The sequence below is a fragment of the Entelurus aequoreus genome, linkage group LG25 (genome assembly GCF_033978785.1).
Source record: "Entelurus aequoreus isolate RoL-2023_Sb linkage group LG25, RoL_Eaeq_v1.1, whole genome shotgun sequence".
In the NCBI taxonomy this organism is placed as follows: Eukaryota; Metazoa; Chordata; class Actinopteri; order Syngnathiformes; family Syngnathidae; genus Entelurus; species Entelurus aequoreus.
This window is the reverse complement of record NC_084755.1, coordinates 22,676,838-22,699,275: the sequence shown is the minus strand read 5'-3', so window position 1 is coordinate 22,699,275 and position 22,438 is coordinate 22,676,838. Positions and strand designations below refer to the sequence as shown.

At 38.1% G+C, this 22,438-nt stretch overlaps 2 protein-coding genes across 3 annotated transcripts in view; one reads left to right on the top strand and one right to left on the bottom strand.

The window, feature by feature from the left end:
• LOC133642206 (ubiquitin carboxyl-terminal hydrolase 37-like) overlaps positions 1–22,438 on the top strand; it is a 105,747-nt gene that overhangs the window by 46,440 nt on the left and 36,869 nt on the right. The window contains exon 2 of one of the 2 annotated variants that reach the window (XM_062036284.1): positions 4,602–4,689. The gene's annotated coding sequence lies outside the window, so the exon portion shown is untranslated. Of the gene's footprint in view, positions 1–4,601; positions 4,690–13,431; positions 13,545–22,438 lie in introns of those variants that run through there. The other variant, XM_062036285.1, reaches the window with a different exon arrangement.
• Positions 1–22,438, bottom strand: part of LOC133643000 (adhesion G protein-coupled receptor E1-like) — a 38,007-nt gene that overhangs the window by 10,421 nt on the left and 5,148 nt on the right. The window contains exons 4-16 of the mRNA XM_062037420.1: positions 22,201–22,344; positions 21,976–22,101; positions 19,438–19,581; positions 17,028–17,174; positions 16,812–16,958; positions 16,693–16,730; positions 16,514–16,594; positions 13,606–13,635; positions 13,358–13,520; positions 13,174–13,284; positions 11,296–11,471; positions 7,500–7,700; positions 4,572–4,775 (exon numbers count right to left, since the gene is read on the bottom strand). Coding sequence (XP_061893404.1) covers positions 4,572–4,775; positions 7,500–7,700; positions 11,296–11,471; positions 13,174–13,284; positions 13,358–13,520; positions 13,606–13,635; positions 16,514–16,594; positions 16,693–16,730; positions 16,812–16,958; positions 17,028–17,174; positions 19,438–19,581; positions 21,976–22,101; positions 22,201–22,344 — 1,712 coding nt within the window. The remainder of the gene's footprint in view (positions 1–4,571; positions 4,776–7,499; positions 7,701–11,295; positions 11,472–13,173; positions 13,285–13,357; positions 13,521–13,605; positions 13,636–16,513; positions 16,595–16,692; positions 16,731–16,811; positions 16,959–17,027; positions 17,175–19,437; positions 19,582–21,975; positions 22,102–22,200; positions 22,345–22,438) is intronic.

Below are 22,438 nucleotides of genomic sequence, written 5' to 3'. Positions count from 1 at the left end.
ATGAGGTGGTGGGCCACATAAATTATGTGGCGGGCGACATAAATTACATGGTGTATCACCTTAATGACATGGTGGGCCACATAAATGTTGTGGTGGACCACATAAATGAGGTGGCGGACCACATAAATGTTGTGGTGGACCACATAAATGAAACGGCGGATGACATAAATGACATGGTGGGCCACGTAAATGTTGTGGCGAAGTTGGTAGAGTGGCCGTGCCAGCAATCGGAGGGTTGCTGGTTACTGGGGTTCAATCCCCACCTTCTACCATCCTAGTCACGTCCGTTGTGTCCTTGGGCAAGACACTTCACCCTTGCTCCTGATGGCTGCTGGTAGCGCCTTGCATGGCAGCTCCCTCCATCAGTGTGTGAATGCGTGTGTGAATGGGTGAATGTGGAAATATTGTCAAAGCGCTTTGAGTACCTTGAAGGTAGAAAAGCGCTATACAAGTATAACCCATTTATCATTTATTTATTTATAAATGAAACGGCGGATGACATAAATGATATGGTGGGCCACATAAATGTTGTGGTGGACGACATAAATGAGATGGCGGATCACATAAATTAGGTAGCTGTCCACATAAAATTAGGTGGCGGGCCAAATAAATAATATGGCGAAACACATACATGATTTGGCAGACCACGTAAATGACGAGGAGGGCCAGTTCAAATGATGTGGTGGACAACAAATGACATGGTGGGCCACATAAAACAATGTGGTGGACCACACACATGACATGGTGGGCCACATAAATCATGTGTGGGGTCATTTTAAATAATGTGACAGATCACATATTACATGTGGCAGGCCACTTAAAATGATGTGGCGGACGACAAAAATGACATGGTGGACCACATAAATGTTGTGGTGGACCACATAAATGAGGTGGTGGTAAACATAAATTTATATAGAAGGCCACTAAAATAATGTGGCAAACCACATAAATGAAGATGCGGGCCACATAAATGAGATGGCGGATGACATAAATGACATAGTGGGCCCTAAATTATGTGGTGGACCACATAAATGAGATGGCGGTCAACATAAAATGATAAAGAAGGCCACATAAGTAATGTGGAAAACCACATAAATGAAATGGCGGACCACATAAATGATATGGTGGATTCCATAAATGACATGGTGGGCCACTTAAATGAGTTGGTGTTCAACATAAAATAATGTGGCAGACCACTCAAATGATGTGGCTGGTCACTTAAAATGATGTGGTGGACGACATAAATGATATGTTGGGCCACGTAAATGATGTGGCTGGTCACTTAAAATAATGTGGTGGACGACATAAATGATATGGTGGGCCACGTAAATGATGTGGCTGGTCACTTAAAATTATGTGGTGGACGACATAAATGACATGGTGGGCCACATAAATGAGGTGGCTGGTCACTTAAAATGATGTGGTGGATGACATAAATGATATGGTGGGCCACATAAATGATGTGGCTGGTCACTTAAAATGATGTGGTGGATGACATAAATGACATGGTGGGCCACATAAATGAGGTGGCTGGTCACTTAAAATGATGTGGTGGATGACATAAATGACATGGTGGGCCACATAAATGATGTGGCTGGTCACTTAAAATGATGTGGTGAACGACATAAATGACATGGTGGGCCATATAAATGAGGTGGCTGGTCACTTAAAATTATGTGGTGGACGACATAAATAACATGGTGGGCCACATAAATGATGTGGCTGGTCACTTAAAATGATGTGGTGGACGACATAAATGACATGGTGGGCCACATAAATGAGGTGGCTGGTCACTTAAAATTATGTGGTGGATGACATAAATGACATGGTGGGCCACATAAATGAGGTGGCTGGTCACTTGAAATGATGTGGTGGATGACATAAATGACATGGTGGGCCACATAAATGAGGTGGCTGGTCACTTAAAATGATGTGGTGGACGACATAAATGACATGGTGGGCCATATAAATGAGGTGGCTAGTCACTTAAAATGATGTGGTGGAGGACATAAATGACATGGTGGGCCACATAAATGAGGTGGCTGGTCACTTAAAATGATGTGGTGGACGACATAAATGACATGGTGGGCCATATAAATGATGTGGCTGGTCACTTAAAATGATGTGGTGGACGACATAAATAATATGGTGGGCCACATAAATGAGTTGGCTGGTCACTTAAAATGATGTGGTGGACGACATAAATGATATGGTGGGCCACATAAATGATGTGGCTGGTCACTTAAAATGATGTGGTGGATGACATAAATGAAATGGTGGGCCACATAAAAGAGGTAGCGGTCAACATAAAATGATGTAGCTGGCTACATAAATAATGTGGCAAACCACATAAAAGAGGTGCCGAGCCACTTAAAATGCGGTAGTAGAAGACATAAATGAGATAGTGGCCCACATAAATGATGTGGTGGGCCACATAAATGATGCGGTGGCGCCGTGGCATTTAACATAAACTAACGAGGTAGGCCAAATCATGTGGGGAACCACATAATTGATGTGGCGAACCACATAAATGAGGTGACTGTCTACATAAATGACATGGTGGGCCACTTAAATGAGTTTGTGCTCAACATAAAATATTGTGGCAAACCACATAAATGAGGTGGCTGGTCACTTAAAATGATGTGGTGGACGACATAAATCACATGGTGGGCCACATAAATGAGGTAGCGGTCAACATAAAATGATGTAGCAGGCTACATAAATAATGTGGCAAACCATATAAAAGAGGTGCCGGGCCACTTAAAATGCGATAGTAGAAGACATAAATGAGATATTGGCCCACATAAATGATGTGGTGGGCCACATAAATGATGTGGCTAGTCACTTAAAATGATGTGGTGGAGGACATAAATGACATGGTGGGCCACATAAATGAGGTGGCTGGTCACTTAAAATGATGTGGTGGACGACATAAATGACATGGTGGGCCATATAAATGAGGTGGCTGGTCACTTAAAATGATGTGGTGGACGACATAAATGACATGGTGGGCCACATAAATGAGGTGGTTGGTCACTTAAAATGATGTGGTGGACGACATAAATGACATGGTGGGCCATATAAATGAGGTGGCTGGTCACTTAAAATGATGTGGTGGATGACATAAATGACATGGTGGGCCACGTAAATGAGGTGGCTGGTCACTTAAAATGATGTGGTGGATGACATAAATGACATGGTGGGCCACATAAATGAGGTGGCTGGTCACTTAAAATGATGTGGTGGACGACATAAATGACATGGTGGGCCACATAAATGAGGTTGCTGGTCACTTAAAATGATGTGGTGGACGACATAAATGATATGGTGGGCCACATAAATGAGGTGGCTGGTCACTTAAAATGATGTGGTGGACGACATAAATGATATGGTGGGCCACATAAATGAGGTGGCTGGTCACTTAAAATGATGTGGTGGACGACATAAATGATATGGTGGGCCACATAAATGAGGTGGCTGGTCACTTAAAATGATGTGGTGGATGACATAAATGACATGGTGGGCCACATAAATGAGGTAGCGGTCAACATAAAATGATGTAGCTGGCTACATAAATAATGTGGCAAACCACATAAAAGAGGTGCCGGGCCACTTAAGATGCGGTAGTAGAAGACATAAATGAGATCGTGGCCCACATAAATGATGTGGTGGGCCACATAAATGAGGTAGCGGTCAACATAAAATGATGTAGCAGGCTACATAAATAATGTGGCAAACCACATAAAAGAGGTGCCGGGCCACTTAAAATGCGGTAGTAGAAGACATAAATGAGATAGTGGCCCACATAAATGATGTGGTGGGCCACATAAATAATGCGGTGGCGCCGTGGCATTTAACATTAACTAATGAGGTAGGCCACTTCATGTGGGGAACCACATATTTGATGTGGCAGACCACATAAAATGATGTGGCGAACCACATAAATGAGGTGACAGTCTACATAGAATGCTGTGGCAGGCCACATAAATAATGTGGCGAACCATAAATGGTGTGACAGACCATGTAAAATAATGTGGCAGGCCACCTAAAATGATGTGGTGGACGACATACACGACATGGTGGGCCACTTAAATGAAGTGGTGAACCACTTAAAATGATATGGCAGAGCACATAAATGAGGTGGCGGTCAACATAAAATGACATGTTAGGCCGCTTAGATATAGTGACAGACCACGTACTGGCGGACCACATAAATGAGGTGGCAGGCCACTTAAAAGGATGTGGCGGACGACAAAAATGACATGGTGGACCACATAAATGTTGTGGTGGGCCAGATAAATGATGTGGCTGGTCACTTAAAATGACATAAATCTATTGGCGGACGACTTGAAATTAATCAGCGGACCATTTAAAATGATTTGACCTGACTTTGACACCTGTGTTCAAGATCCTCCTGAGAACAAACATCTTTTTGCAGTAAACATTTTTGCGGGGGCTATTTTATTTTTTTGTCCGAGTTACACAATATCCCCGTTATGCAAAGATGTCCACTGCAGAGGACACTGACTCTCAGAAGGATCTAGTGTACATGCAAATGCGTTAGTGCGTACCTCATGCTCAACATATCTGTCGTTCCACAGCAGCAGGATGTGCGACGAGGAGACGTTGAGGCACAGATGGAGACGAGCCGTGTTGTCGATTTTGGAATTCCAGCTGCACAGCAGAAAGGTGAGGATGGCCAAAGCAAAGAAGAAAAGTCCAACTATGACGCACACTCGGTTCAGCCACTCTAAGAAAGAATCCTCCAGCGGGGGCTGTGAGACAACAACACCCGCTATGACCTTGGGAGCCTACGTGTTATTGTTATTTCATACACATATACAGTCGTGGTCAAAAGTTTACATACACTTGTAAAGAACATAATGTCATGGCTGTCTTGAATTTCCAATAATTTCTACAACTCTTGTTTTTTTGTGATGGAGTGATTGGATCACATACTTGTTGGTCACAAAAAACATTCATGAAGTTTGGTTGTTTTATGAATTTATTATGGGTCTACTGAAAATGTCACCAAATCTGCTAGGTCAAAAGTATACATACAGCAATGTTAATATTTGGTTACATGTCCCTTGGCAAGTTTCACTGCAATAAGGTGCTTTTGGTAGCCATCCACAAGCTTCTGGCAAGCTTCAATTGAATTTTTGACCACTCCTCTTGACAAAATTGGTGCACTTCAGCTAAATTTGTTGGTTTTCTGACATGGACTTGTTTCTTCAGCATTGTCCACACGTTTAAGTCAGGACTTTGGGAAGGCCATTCTAAAACCCTAATTCTAGCCTGATTTACCACTTTTGACGTGTGTTTGGGGTCATTGTCCTGTTGGAACACCCAACTGTGCCCAAGACCCAACCTCCGGGCTGATGATTTTAGGTTGTCCTGAAGAATTTAGAGATATTTCCTCCTTTTTCATTGTCCCATTTCAATTTTTGTTTAATCTGACACCACATGGACAAAGATAAGACCTTCTGGAGGAAAGTTCTGTGGTCAGATGAAACAAAAATTGAGCTGTTTGGCCACAATACCCAGCAATATGTTTGGAGGAGAAAAGGTGAAGCCTTTAATCCAGACCTGGGCATTCTGTGGCCCGCGGGCCGCATCCGGCCCTTTGTGCGTCCCTGTCCGGCCCGCGTGAGGCCAATTATAAATTACAAAATACATTAAAAAAAGTATCTATGTCGAGTGTGCAATACAACGGTGCTGCTTTTGTTTTGAAAATCGTTATTTGTATTACTTCCGTGTGGACGTATGCGTGATTGTGAGTGAATGTGAACAACTGCAATTACAAAATAAAGTTGAAAAAACATCTATGTCCTGCGCGCAATACAACTGTGCTGCTTTTATTTTCAAAAGTATTATTTATGGGCGTGTGTCCGTCTGTAACCTGCGAGTGAAGGTGCACATGCAGCGACAAGTGATGCACGGTTTACACCCGAGACGCCAAAAAGAGAAAAGTTGATGAGGAATGGCGTGTTTTCAACAACACATGAACTGCAAAGCAACGTTCCCTCACCCAAGGTGCGCGCCTGCGCAATTGCGCACTGCTCAAGCGTCCGCTGCGCGCAGCAAGTATATGCCGCGCACCAAATCAAATCCCATCTGAATTCTAAACAAAATAAACATATTTATTCTATGGAATTTTGCAATGCAACTTTGAGTGACAGTGACAACAAGCGGCCCTAACGGTGTTCGTCAACACCGTTCAATTGAACACCGTTCAATTATTGTAACGTCTATCGAGATGCTTCGAGGACAGGAATTATATCGATCACTTTATTGAACAAAACTGTTTATATTCGGACATAACCACACCAAAAACATGAGTAAAACAATTCTATCTCGAAAAACTAGTCATTTTCTGCCGTACAAACCAGGCCAAAACCAACTTGTCATCTGTCACCAACACGCATAGCACTAAACCACTGGTGCGTTTAAGGCCACACAAAAAGTCGGACAACTCAAACACCACACAAAGTTACACTATGACTCCTCAGTCATACGTGTGCTTATTTTACTGTCATTTATTATTAATGTTAATTTATATATATTAGTCATGGAATGCTGTTACACACACTATGTTGAAGTATTACTATTATTATTATTATTATTATTATTATTTATCTTACGGTATATATCAAAAATAATATTGAGCAAAATTTAATTGAAATATTGTCGATGTGGCCCTCCAGCAGTGCTCGGGTAGCTCATGCGGCCCCCGGTAAAAATTAATTGCCCACCCCTGCTTAATCCCAGGTACACCAATTCCTACCGTCAAGCATGGTGGTGGTAGTATTATGCTCTGGGCCTGTTTTGCTGCCAATGGAACTGGTGCTTTACAGAGAGTAAATGGGACAATGAAAAAGGAGGATTACCTCCAAATTCTTCAGGACAACCTAAAATCATCAACCCGGAGGTTGGGTCTTGGGCGCAATTGGGTGTTCCAACAGGACAATGACCCCAAACACACGTCAAAAGTGGTAAAGGAATGGCTAACTCAGGCTAATTTTAAAGTTTTAGAATGGCCTTCCCAAAGTCCTGACTTAAACGTGTGGACAATGCTGAAGAAACAAGTCCATGTCAGAAAACAAACAAATTTAGCTGAAATGCACCAATTTTGTCAAGAGGAGTGGTCAAAAATTCAACCAGAAGCTTGCCAGAAGCTTGTGGATGGCTACCAAAAGCGCCTTATTGCAGTGAAACTTGCTAAGGGACATGTAATCAAATATTAACATTGCTGTATGTATACTTTTGACCCAGCAGATTTGGTGACATTTTCAGTAGACCCACAATAAATTCATAAAAGAACCAAACTTTATGAATGTTTTTGTGACCAACAAGTATGTGCTCCAATCACTCTATCAAAAAAAAATAAGAGTTGTAGAAATTATTGGAAACTCAAGACAGCCATAACATTATGTTCTTTACAAGTGTATGTAAACTTTTGACCACGACTTTATATATAAATATATATATTTCAATACCTCCACAATCTGTAGGATGAGGGCAAATGTGGAGAGATGAGAGCAGCTGCACATTGTGAAGTTTGCGTTTGAGTGTGCAACCCAGCATCCATCGACAGACCATCTCATTTTCTTGGTTGCCGCAATGCTTTTTTCACTTCCTTCGTCTTCTCCTGCGTCCTCCCAGTACACGCATGTCACCGAACCAGATTCAGGTAAGATCTGTTAAAAAATAAATAAATACAATTTTAAAAAAAACCTAACTGTGCATGTCAAAGGCTAACTCATACAGTGGTATCTCGGGATATGAGTTTCATTCGTTCTGTGAACCTGAAAAACTTGTATTAATGAAACAGCGTCCTACGTTGAAATTAATTAAAATACATTCAGTCAATGCTGGGTCCCCTAAAACGCCACAAAAATGTGAACATGTGACTTGCCTTTTAATTTTTTTTAAAACCTGATATTAATGCAAGTTCCGACATAATGTTATGTTTTGCTTGTTTTTTATTGCTTTTTCTTTTTTTTAACAAAAGTATTTCTTTCTTTTTAAGTTTTGTACTATTTCAACTAAAGCAGGGGTGTCAAAGTATGATGACATTGTCCCATCGTCATTTAACAACAAAAAATACGGCAATAAATCACTTTCAATACTACACAAATGTTATTAACGTGCGGGGTTAAACGTTTTGGAACATAAATGAATGTGTTAGTATCACTATTAAATAGAGATGTCAGATAATGGCTTTTTTGCCGATATCCGATATTCCGATATTGTCCAACTCTTAATTACCGATTCCGATATCAACCGATACGATATATACAGTCGTGAAATTAACACATTATTATGCCTAATTTTTTTGTGATGCCCCGCTGGATGCATTAAACAATGTTATAAGGTTTTCCAAAATAAATCAGCTCAAGTTATGGAAAAAAATGCCAACATGGCACTGCCATATTTATTATTGCCCTTTGAGACACTTGTGATTTAGGGCTATATAAATAAACATTGATTTATTGATTGATTGATTGAAGTCACAAAGTGCATTATTTATTTTAACATACCTCAAAACAGCAGCTTGGAATTTGGGACATGCTCTCCCTGAGAGAGCATGAGGAGGTTGAGGTGGGCGGGGTTGGGGGGGCGAGTTGAGGTTTTTGGTGGGGGTAGCGGGGTGTGTATATTGTAGCATCCCGGAAGAGTTAGTGCTGCAAGGGGTTCTGGGTATTTGTTCTGTTGTGTTTATGTTGTGTTACGGTGCGGATGTTTTCCCGAAATGTGTTCGTCATTCTTGTTTGGTGTGGGTTCACAGTGTGGCGCATATTTGTAACTGTGTTAAAGTTGTTTATACGGCCACCCTCAGTGTGACCTGTATGGCTGTTGACCAAGTATGCTTTGCATTCACTTGTGTGTGTGAAAAGCCGTAGATATTATTTGACTGGGCCGGCACGCAAAGGCAGTGCCTTTAAGGTTTATTGGCGCTCTGTACTTGTCCCTACGTCCGAGTACCACTCCGTACAGCGGCATTTTAAAAAATCATACATTTTACTTTTTGAAACAGATACCGATAATTTTCGATATTACATTTTAAAGCATTTATCGGCCAATAATATCGGCAGTCCGATATCATCTGACATCTCTACTATTAAAGCATAAACCTGGAAAATGTCTGCAACTTGTGGCAAAAGAGCAGACAGCGAACAGTAAGAAAAACTTTTGTGGTGTTTCTTTCTACAATTGAGTTGGTTAGTAAAAGTGCATTAATTAGACAATGGCTCCACCATGCACTTTTAAGTCTGAGTGATATAAAACGAGTAAAACATCAATACAGTTGTTTTTCTTCCAATGTTTGTTGAACTCATTTGCTTTTTGAGGTTAAGGTTACAAGGAACACTTTAAAATGTAATAGCAAATTAATTTCATGAAATCAGAGTGGATTTAATATTATTTGACCAAAAAAAAAAAAGCCTCAAAACATTCAACTTTTGAAAAAGAAACGCAATTACAAAAAAACATCCTGGGATGACTGTGTTCTGAATCATTCTTTGTACATGTGTTCTTTCTAAAAACTCTAATAAAAACTGAAGAAAACTAACTTTTTGATAACAAATTGTGTATGAAAATTATACAATAGAATGTATTACAAACAAATGAAGTATTTTTATGAAGTAATGTAATAATAATGCACAGTATTTACCTTGCTGAGTGGACTCGTACAATATGTCTTTCAATCTGCTCTCTGTCAAATACACCATCTGCAGCTTCTCCATATTTTTATGGATACATATTATTTTAATGCCCTTCACTGGTGTTATTGACTCGTTATGCTTCAGTATGGTGCAGGCTAGCAGTGATACGCTCCAACCGTGTTGCTAAGTCGGCTACATTACAGGGGTGTCCAAAGTGCAGCCTGGGGGCCATTTGCAGATATTTTTTTTAACAGCCTGCAGCACATTCTGAAAATACTATTACAAAAAAACATAAACAAGTGGCATAGAAGAGCATGCAGGTGAAATGTCACGAGAAAAAGTTGCAATGTTGACTCTAATAACACAAAGCTATCACGCAGGCTGTTTTTTCCCCCCGTTAACCAGCTGTTGCTCAATAAATATTAATTAATCAAAATCAATGGTGTTATGGATTATTGACCTATTGAAGGCTCCACATCACATCAAATCCAAAATTCTAATTTGGAATATTTTGGGGGGAAAATATTGCATATTTTGTGTATTTGGCATAAAATATAGTTTTCTATGTCAAGTAGGGCATTAAAAAGAACACACAAACACAAACAAAAAAGCATAAAACCTGAGGTTAATCTGGAGATTTAATCGCTGAAAGTAATGAAATAATAATAATACAACTTGTGTTTAACACTTTTATTAGTAGGTCCCTTTTGGAACTTTGAGGATTTGGACACGCTAGAAAAATAATAATGAATCAAAATCAATGTTGTTAAGAATTAGGTCCTGAGTTCAAACCCCGGCCGAGTCATACCAAAGATTATTAAAAATGGGACCCATTACCTCCCTGCTTGGCATTCAGCATCAAGGGTTGCAATTGGGGGTTAAATCACCAAAATTATTCCCGAGCGCGGCCACCGCTGCTGCTCACTGCTCCCCTCACCTCCCAGGGGTTGGAACAAGGGGATGGGTCAAATGCAGAGGGTAATTTCACCCCACCTAGTGTGTGTGTGACTATCAGTGGTACTTTAACTTTAGCTTTAATTATTGGCTCCAATTACTTCACATCAAAAATTCCATTTTGAACATTGTTTAAGGGAAAATGCATATTTAGATTTGTATTGCCAAGTTTGTTTGTTTTTTTTTGCCAGGGCATAAAACAAAATAAAACCTTGCATCAACACATAGCTCTGAAGTTGATCCTGAGATTTAAGCATTGAAAAAAAAATTAATATATGACTTATTTTGAATATTTTTATGACTGGAACACTTATATTGTGCTGGTTTTGAAAATGAAAAATATCAAAATGTCCCCCGCATTCTTTCATTTTTCAGTGGCAAAAGTTTAAACACCCCTAGGCTAAACGGTCAGCCATGTTTTTGATGATTTCTTTCTTTAATTCTTCTTTCCTTCATACTCATTTTCTTCTTTGTTCCAATGGTTGGAAAAACAAATCGATTTCATAACCAGTAGGTTCTTACAGAGTTGACCAAGACGTTTGGTACGCCAACTGATGGTGGGGAGCCTTAGAACCCGATGACAGGTAGCCGAGAGAAAGCTTGTAAACCCCAAAACTCATAAGCCGAGGTACCACTGTAGTTAAAAGAAACGTCTTGTTCTAAAATGAGATACCTTCTTGTGTTGAAGGGTGAAGTTGACCGGCTCGGTGAGGTCGGTTTTGTTCACTGAAGGTAAGACCGCTGTGATAACGTCCGAGTACATCTCCGTCCTGTTCTCGCTTTCAAAGTACTGATGACTGAGAAGACTCTCCATGCCGTTTAGTGTCATAAAGGCCGCTGCCGCAGAACCTGGTCAAGTCCGTATGATAAAACACAATGTTTATTCAGTTTACTTAAAACTCATGTACAAACCCCGTTGCCATATGAGTTGGGAAATTGTGTTAGATGTAAATATAAATGGAATACAATGATTTGCAAAACATTTTCAACCCATATTCAGTTGAATATGCTACAAAGACAACATATTTGATGTTTAAACTGATAAACTTTTTTTTTTTGCAAATAATCATTAACTTTAGAATTTGATGCCAGCAACACGTGACAAAGAAGTTGGGAAAGGTGGCAATAAATACTGATAAAGTTGAGGAATGCTCATCAAACACTTATTTGGAACATCCCACAGGTGAACAGGCAAATTGGGAACAGGTGGGTGCCATGATTGGGTATAAAAGTAGATTCCATGAAATGCTCAGTCATTCACAAACAAGGATGGGGCGAGGGTCAACACTTTGTCAACAAATGCGTGAGCAAATTGTTGAACAGTTTAAGAAAAAACTTTCTCAACCAGCTATTGCAAGGAATTTAGGGATTTCACCATCTACGGTCCGTAATATCATCAAAGGGTTCAGAGAATCTGGAGAAATCACTGCACGTAAGCAGCTAAGCCCGTGACCTTTGATCCCTCAGGCTGTACTGCATCAACAAGCAACATCAGTGTGTAAAGGATATCACCACATGGGCACAGGAACACTTCAGAAACCCACTGTAAGTAACAACAGTTGGTCGCTACATCTATAAGTGCAAGTTAAAACTCTCCAATGCAAGGCGAAAAACGTTTATCAACAACACCCAGAAACGCCGTCGGCTTCGCTGGGCCTGAGCTCATCTAAGATGGACTGATACAAAGTGGAAAAGTGTTCTGTGGTCTGACGAGTCCACATTTCAAATTGTTTTTGGAAACTGTGGACGTCGTGTCCTCCGGACCAAAGAAGAAAAGAACCACCTGGATTGTTATAGGCGCAAAGTTGAAAAGCCAGCATCTGTGATGGTATGGGGGTGTATTAGTGCCCAAGACATGGGTAACTTACACATCTGTGAAGGCGCCATTAATGCCGAAAGGTACATACAGGTTTTGGAGCAACATATGTTGCCATCCAAGCAACGTTATCATGGACGCCCCTGCTTATTTCAGCAAGACAATGCCAAGCCATGGCTTCATAGTAAAAGAGTGCGGGTACTAGACTGGCCTGCCTGTAGTCCAGACCTGTCTCCCATTGAAAATGTGTGGCACATTATGAAGCCTAAAATACCACAACGGAGACCCCCGGACTGTTGAACAACTTAAGCTGTACATCAAGCAAGAATGGGAAAGAATTCCACCTGAGAAGCTTAAAAAATGTGTCTCCTCAGTTCCCAAACGTTTACTGAGTGTTGTTAAAAGGAAAGGCCATGTAACACAGTGGTGAACATGCCCTTTCCCAACTACTTTGGCACGTGTTGCAGCCATGAAATTCTAAGTTAATTATTATTTGCAAAAACATCAAACATCTTGTCTTTGTAGTGCATTCAATTGAATATGGGTTGAAAAGGATTTGCAAATCATTGTATTCCGTTTATATTTACATCTAACACCATTTCCCAACTCATATGGAAACGGAGTTTGTAAATTAAGATCTCATTGTGAGAACCAGAATCTTCTGCAGTGTCACTATGAAGGAAAGGGAAAACAATGGGGAATCCAATGCATACCACATCATGTCATGTGCCTCACCGTTGTTGTTCTTCGCCAGACCTTCTAGGTTAATTTGCATGATGTTTCCATTTGCTGAGAGATGAGAAGAACTTCCACTACTCTCAGGTCCAAATATCTCAAGGGTTAGATCTAGCCCACACATTTAAGGAGGTATGAATGTTGTGAAACAATAATAGAAAATAGAACGGTGAACATCGCTTACCCACGGTTGTGCTGTTCAAGGTGGTTGTGGTGTGGTTCTGACCCGGCGACACCATGGCGGTCACAAGGCGGTCCGAGATAGCGAGGATCTTACTTCCTGTCTCTGCGTCTCCTTCGCTTTGCACCTTGATGGTTTTGGCCTGGGGTCCGACTCCTGACACCTCCTTGAGGACATGTTGACATGAAAAGTAAGTTTCCTACAAATAGCAATAAAAGTTGATTTAAAAAAAAGAAAAAATAAACAAGTACCATCGATGCTGAGAAGCTGTTTGCTACTGTCTGCGGAGACGAAGAGAAAAAAGGTGATCAAATACAGCACATAGAATAAATATGTTCCACTGTCAAATCTGAAGACTTAAAGCTTCTTTGTCTTGTACAAAACCCAAAACCAGTGAAGTTGACACGTTGCGTAAATGGTAAATAAAAACAGAATACAATGATTTGCAAATCCTTTTCAACCTATATTAAATTGAATAAACCGCAAAGACAAGATACTTAACGTTTGAACTGAGAAACGTTGTTATTTTTTGCAAATATTAGCTCATTTGGAATTTGATGCCTGTAACATGTTTCAAAAAAGCTGGCACAAGTGGCAAAAATGACTGAGAAAGTTGAGGAATGCTCATCAAACACTTATTTGGAACATCCCACAGGTGAGCAGGCTAATTGGGAACAGGTGGGTGCCATGATTGGGTATAAAAGCAGCTTCCAGGAAATGCTCAGTCATTCACAAACAAGGATGGTGCGAGGGTCAGCACTTTGTGAACAAATGTGTGAGCAAATTGTTTAAGAACAACATTTCTCAACCAGCTATTGCAAAGAATTTAGGGACTTAACCATTTACGGTCCGTAATATCATCAAAAGGTTCAGAGAATCTGGAGAAATCACTGCACATAAGCAGCAAGGCTGAAAACCAACATTGAATGCCCGTGACCTTCGATCCCTCAGGCGGTACGGCATCAAAAACCGACATCAGTGTGTAAAGGATATCACCACATGGGCTCAGGAACACTTCAGAAAACCACTGTCAGTAACTACAGTTGGTCGCTACATCTGTAAGTGCAAGTTAAAATTCCACTATGCAAAGCGAAAGGCATTTATCAACAACACCCAGAAACGCCGTCGGTTTCGCTGGGCCCGAGCTCATCTAAGATGGACGTATGCAAAGTGTAGTCTGACGAGTCCATTTTTCAAATTGTTTTTGGAAACTGTGGACGTCGTGTCCTCCGGAACAAAGGGGAAAAGAACCATCCGGATTGTTGTAAGCACAAAGTTGAAAAGCCAGCTCCTGTGATGGTATGGGGGTGTATTAGTGCCCAAGGCATGGGTAACTTACACATCTGTGAAGGCACCATTAATGCTGAAAGGTACACACAGGTTTTGGAGCAACATATGTTGCCATCCAAGCAATGTTATCATGAACGCCCCTGCTTATTTCAGCAAGACAATGCCAAGCCATTTGTTACAACAGCGTGGCTTCATAATAAAAGAGTGTGGGTACTAGACTGGCGTGCCTGTAGTCTAGACCTTTTGTTGATTGATTGATTGAAACTTTTATTAGTAGATTGTACAGTACAGTACATATTTCGTACAATTGACCACTAAATGTTAACACCCGAATAAGTTTTTCAACTTGTTTAAGTCGGGGTCCACGTTAATCAATTCATGTCTCCCATTGAAAATGTGTGGTGCATTATGAAGCCTAAAATACCACAACGGAGACCCCGAACTGTTGAACAACTTAAGCTGTACATCAAGCAAAAATGGGAAATATATCCACCTGAAAAGCTTCAAAAATTGGTCTCCTCAGTTCCCAAACGTTTACTGAGTGTTGTTAAAAGGAAAGGCCATGTAACACGGTGGTAAAAAAATGCCCCTGTGCCAACTTTTTTGCAATGTGTTGCCATTCAATTTTAAGTTAATGATTATTTGCCAAAAAAAAAAAATTAAGTGTCTCATTAAATATCTTGTCTTTGCAGTTTATTCAATTGAATATAAGTTGAAAAGGATTTGCAAATCATTTTATTCTGTTTTTAGTTACAAATTACACAACGTGCCAACTTCACTGGTTTTGTAGATTAAAGCAGAAATGCAGCAAAAAAATATATACTCATAATAATAATACATTTTTGCATGGACTCTAAGTGTTTGCGTACTAATAATCAAGGGGTTTGAAACAGAATATTTCCAATATGTGTCTATAATTTTTTTTTTATTTATATAGTTTTTACATTTTACTATTTTTACATAATTTATTGAATTCTGAAATATGCTGTAATGTTATATGCTACAAAAACCCAGTTTAGTTTAGTACATAGATTAATTATTAAAATGATATATAATATTTGAGTATTATAACTATCATTTATCATTTATCTATGTTTTTGTTACAAAATTGTGTGAATGCTGTGATATAATCTTACATGCTACAAAATTTTAGCCTCAAAATTTTAATTTGATGAGGGTGATTTTTATATATATTTTTTTAGTTTTTAGAATAATTATTCTAATTACATATCATATTGTATGAATGTATTTTTATTTATTCTTTTTTTCCCACATGCTATAATTGTACATGCTTCAAAAATCAAGCCCAAAAGGTCTAATTTGATGAGTGTAATTGTTTAACCATTATTAGCTCATACAATGATTTTTATAATTATATGATATATTTAATTGTATTTTTTTCCATTAACTTTTAGCGAATGCTTAAATATGCTGTAATTGTACAGTATATGCCACAAAAGTAAAAACAAAACAACATTGATTTTATTAAGGCAATTTGCATATTTTTTTCAGTTCATAGAATAATTATTACAATTATATATAATATATTACTACTATTATTATTTTGGATTTTTTATTCGGGGTCGCAGGGGTGCATTATATGCTTCAAAAATCTACCCCAAAAAGTCTGTTTTGATGAAGATAATATTCAGAAATGCTTTAGTTTATAGAATAATTTAAAAATATATGTATCCTATTTTTTTTTTCCCCCAAAAAAATATCAAATGCTTAGATTTGCTGTATTTGTATGCTCCAAAAATGCATAACAGCATATCAGAGCAAGACAATACATGTTTTGAAGCACACTAGCATTAGTTTAAATACTAGCAGGATAATATTGATTATATTTTGTGTTTTCGTTGTACTGACTGGTCCTGGCAAGATGATGTCATTGTTGCTGACAAGTTGTTGGTCCATGTTGTCGAGAAAGGTTCTCTCTTTTGTGCGACCCTGCAAAATATACACTTACTTATATACTAACATGATGGAACAGCATTCCTATTTTTGATGTTCTTTCTCGATTATGTCACCTCAAAAACGTCACTTACCGCAGGAGGCTTTATTTCATCGACAATATCATGAAGACCTACCAGAGAAATGATCATATTCCATATGTGCTGCTCTTTGAACAATAATGCTATCTTAGTTTAGTGTATTGAAAGGTTACTTTTACAAAAGGAGACACCAAAAATCCATATTATCCCAGTGGTGGGGTAGAAGCCATCTGGACAGGAACAATAGAAGGTCCCCAGTGTATTAGTGCACACGGTTCCCTTCCCACAGATACCAGGTGTCTCGCTGCACTCGTCTATGTCTATAAAACAGGGAAAAGACACAAATTAAACATATAGTAGATATCGAGTCCTTCAAGTGGTGCGTTCACCTGTGCATGGGTTAACATTGCTGGCTATCACGTTTGGGTTGTTCGTCCGGTAACCACGGAAACAGGTGCAGATGTATGACCCAACCGAGTTGGTGCAGTTGGAGTCAGGACCGCAGACGGTGGCATCTTCAACACACTCGTCAATATCTGAAACATAAAAAAAACAAAAATCAACCGTAGCTGCCAAAAAAAACACTTGACTTTAGATCAGGGGTCTCAAACTTGCACATGTTGACGTCATAGTTAAGTGTAGTTGCGGCACCATAATACAGTAGTTAAATTCAAAATGGTAATCTTGAATCTCGCTTAAAATTAAGTGTGTCCTGATACAACTTTTTCAACTTCCGATATGATATTGGAGACACAAATTATAATACATACTCATACATTTTGTAGTGTGGCATTTCCGGAAAGGTTTGATCAAGTAAAATTACTCAGAGAAACATAGAAGATATGAATAACACTAACCTTCTGACAGATTAATACTTTTGAAGTGGAGTAGTATTTGTTTTCTTTTTTTTTTGTATACCTAATAGTCACAATAAGTCATTAAAATAGGTTTATAACAATGTAAGTCGAATAATGCGGACACGTTTGTTACTGGATACTTTCTTGTACGAGTCTGTTGGTAATATGCGACTATGATTTTTGGTACTATTGACAGATGTTTTAAACTGCAATATTGTTCAGTGAAGGGCACTTCTTATGCACGTCAAGGTTGTGTGCTATTGTGTGCTTAGCTGTTGGGTAGCTGCTCGCTCCTAGAAGCCTATAGCCTACCATGTACAAAACCCAAAACCAGTGAAGTTGGCACGTTGTGTAATTCGTAAATAAAAACAAAATACAATGATTTGCAAATCCTTTTCAACTTATATTCAATTGAATAGACTGCAAAGACAAGATATTTAATGTTCCAACTGAGAAACAACATTTTTTTTTGCAAATAATCATTAACTTAGAATTTAATGGCAGCAACACATTTCAAAAAAGTTGGCACTGGAGCCTTTTTACAACTGTGTTACATGGCCTTTCCTTTTAACAACACTCAGTAAACGTTCGAGAACTGAGGAGACCAATTTTTGAAGCTTTTCAGGTGGAATTATTTTCCGTTCTTGCTTGATGTACAGCTTAAGTTGTTCAACAGTCCGGGGGTCTCCGTTGTGGTATTTTAGGCTTCATAATGTGCCACACATTTTCAATGGGAGACAGGTCTGGACTACAGGCAGGCCAGTCTAGTACCCGCACTCTTTTACTATGAAGCCACGTTGATGTAACACGTGGCTTGGCATTGTCTTGCTGAAATAAGCAGGGGCGTCCATGATAACGTTTCTTGGATAGAAACATATGTTGCTCCAAAACCTGTATGTACCTTTCAGCATTAATGGTGCCTTCACAGATGTGTAAGTTACCCATGTCTTGGGCACTAATACACCCCCATACCATCACAGATGCTGGCTTTTGAACTTTGTGCCTATAACAATCCGAATAGTTATTTTCCTCTTTGGTCCGGAGGACACGACGTCCACAGTTTCTAAAAACAATTTGAAATGTGGACTCGTCAGACCACAGAACACTTTTCCACTTTGCATCAGTCCATCTTAGATGAGCTCAGGCCCAGCAAAGCCGGCAGCGTTTCTGGGTGTTGTTGATGAATGACTTTCGCTTTGCATAGTATAGTTTTAACTTGCACTTACAGATGTAGCAACCAACTGTAGTTACTGACAGTGGTTTTCTGAAGTGTTCCTGAGCCCATGTGGTGATATCCTTTACACACTGATGTCGTTTTTTGATGCAGTACTGCCTGAGGGATCGAAGGTCCGTAATATTATCGCTTCCGCGCAGTGATTTCTCTAGATTCTCTGAACCTTTTGATGATATTACGGACCAAAGATGGTGAAATCCCTAAATCCCTTGCAATAGCTAGTTGAGAAATGTTGTTCTTAAACTGTTCAAGAATTTGCTCACGCATTTGTTCACAAAGTGGTAACCCTCGCCCCATCCTTGTTTCTGAATGACTGAGCATTTCATGGAAGCTGCTTTTATACCCAATCATGGCACCCACCTGTTCCCAATTAGCCTGTTCACCTGTGGGATATTTGCAAAAAATAACAAAGCTTTCCAGTTCGAACGTTAAGTATCTTGTCTTTGCAGTCTGTTCAATTGAATAGAGGTTGAAAGGGATTAGCAAATCATTGTATTCTGTTTTTATTTACCAGTTACACAACGTGCCAACTTCCCTGGTTTTGGGGTTTGTCGTTGACAAACGTATTCATGTGGTTAAATGGACTCCCCAGGTCACTGACTTTGAGACCCCGCTTTGGAGGATGGCCATTTTGAATAGACTATAGCTAGCCTATTTGAAGTATGAATTTAGTCTTTGTTGTTTTCCATCCACACAGTGTAGGTTTACCTATACAATTATTGTTCTGGTCGGGTGGCCGTTCTTGTACAGTTGGAAAGTAGCCCAGCTGGCACGTGCAGGTAAAACTTCCAAGTGTGTTGGTGCACAAAGAGCTTGGACCACATAAGTCGGCTTTGGAACATTCATTTATATCTGACAATGAAATAGATGACATAGAATATTAAAACATGGGAAAATGGGTAATTGTATGACTATACACAAACTGTTGCTGACTACCACAAATTATGTTTCATAAGAAAATGTAAATGATTGGTTCAACATGATATTTAGTGGGTTAGTTGTGTATAGGCATTACAGAGTAAAATTTAAAACAGAACAATACATTTTTGTTATGTAACAAGAAAAAGTAGTGATATTACAAGAAGAAACTTGTAATTTTCCCTCAATATTATTAAAATGTTACAGCTTAGATGATGACTTTGTTGTTGTTTTTTGTAAATACAAATGTATCCTTCTAAAATATATAACATGACTTTTAGTAAAGCTTTGTATCTAAAATTTCCAATTTTTCGGCTGTATTCTTGTAATTGTTGTCATTTTTTCTTGTAATATTAAAACTCCAAGTAGTATTTTTATTCAGGCAGTGCCATTACTAGTTTTCAGGAATGGGATTTAGACATTAACTAATATAATAATAATATTGAACATAATAACATTACAATCTTAGTATTGTAAAATTATGAAATTGTTCTTGAAAGATTCTAACTTATTTTTGTAATTGGCCTATTGTAATTTATTTTTCTTTTAAAATGATAGCTTTTGGAAAAATATTCTATTTTATATTTGTTATGAGTCTATTGTGATTTTATTCTTGTAAAATTATGACTGTTTTCTGGAAAATACTACCTTATTTTTGTTATGGGCCTATTTCAATTGCATTCTTTTAAAATTAGGATTTTTTTTCTTCAATCAATCAAAGTTTATTTATACAGCCCTTAATCACCAGTGTCTCAAAGGGCTGCACAAGCCACAACGACGTCCTCGGTTCAGTTAAAAAAAGCAACCTTATTTTTGGTATGATTATTTTTTTTATGTAAAACTAGATAGTCAGGCCCAGAACCAATAACCGCGATAAACGAGGAATATATGTGTGCTATTATCTGAAATTTTGAATGTACAGTATTTAATTTTGAAAATCCTTGACAATGTACCTCTAATTGTTTGTTATATTATGGTGTTCTTAAGATTTCAATACAGATCCATCATTAAAATACAAACAGGCATTAATTATTGACAGACCTTGACAAACAGGAGTGTTTCGTTTTACTGACTTGTTTATTTTATTCAGGCTAGTTTTCAGGAATGGGATTTAGACATTAACTAATATAATAATAATAATGAACATAACATTACAATCTTAACATTGTAAAATTATGAAATTGTTCTGGAAAGATTCTAACCTATTTTTGTAATTGGCCTATTGTGTTTTGTTTTTTTAAATGATGGCTTTTTTACAAATATTCTTTCTTATATTTATAAGTCTATTGCGATTTTATTCTTGTAAAATTATGACTGTTTTCTTAAAAATTCTACCTTATTTTTGTTATGGGCCTATTTCAATTGTATTCTTGTTTAAATTATGAAATTGTTCTTAAAAGTTCTACAATATTTTTGTTATAGGCCTATAGATATATATTTTTTTGTTAAAGGACTATTGCAATTTTATTTTTATAAAATTATTAAATGTTTTTTTGAAAATTCTACCTTATTTTGTTTTTGGCCTATTGTGATTTTGTCTTGTAAATGTTTTGGTTTTTTTAATTCCAACTTATTTTTGTAACAGGCCTATTGTGATGGTTTTTTCTTTGTTTTAAAATGATGGCTTTTTGAAAAATATTCTACGGTATCTTATATTTGTTATGAGTCTATTGCGATTTTATTCTTGTAAAATGATGATCGTGTTCTTGAAAATTCTACTTTTTTTTGTTATGGGCCTATTTCAATTGTATTCTTGTTTAAATTATGAAATTGTTCTTAAAAAGTCTACCATAATTTTGTTATAGGCCTATAGATATATTGTTTTTGTTATAGGACTATTGCAATTTTATTCTTGTAAAATTATGAAATTTTTTCTTGATAATTCTACCTTATTTTGTTTTTGGCCTATTGTGATTTTGTCTTGTAGATTATTATTTTTTTAATTCCAATTTATTTGTCTTATTTATTTATTTTTTCAAATTATGGGTTGCACCCTGAAAATTTGACCTTATCTTTATAACGGGTCTACTGCAATTTTATTCTTTTAAAAATTAGGACTTTTTTCTTGAAAAAAATCTACTTTATTTTTTGTATGATAATTTTGTCTTGTAAAACTAGATAGTCAGGCCTAGAACCAATAACAGCGATAAACAAGGAGTTGTTTGCTATGTGTGTGCAAGTATCTGGAATTGTTATAATTTTGAAATATATGTAATTTTGAAAATCCTTGACATTTTACCTCTAATTGTTCATTATATAATGGTGATCTCTAAGATTTTAATGCAGATCCAACATTAAAATACAAACAGTCATTCATTATTGACCGACCTTGACAAACTGGAGTGGCGTTCCTTACAATCTGGTAACCATTGAAGCAATCGCATTTATAAGTTCCTAGCTCGTTGACACATTGTCCATCGTCGCCGCAGACGTTTTGAAGACACTCGTCAATATCTTGCAGCAGGAAAAGAACATGAGGGATCAGTTTCAGGTGACCTTATTTGTACCTGTAGGTGGATTTGCAGTAGAGTGTGACACATGTGTAAACCCTACCTATACATGCATTGGAGCTTCCAGGTGGTTTTCCTGGATCTGTTGCATTATATCCAGCCAGGCAGCGACAAGTATACGCTCCGATTGTGTTGTTACAATCGGAGTTACTACCGCACGACTCATCTTTGGCACACTCATCTATGTCTATTCAAAATATGTAAACAGACAGCATTCAAACAAAATAAGTTCATCGGTATCGGCTTGAAAAATATACCATGCATCGCTAATTTCTAGGGTA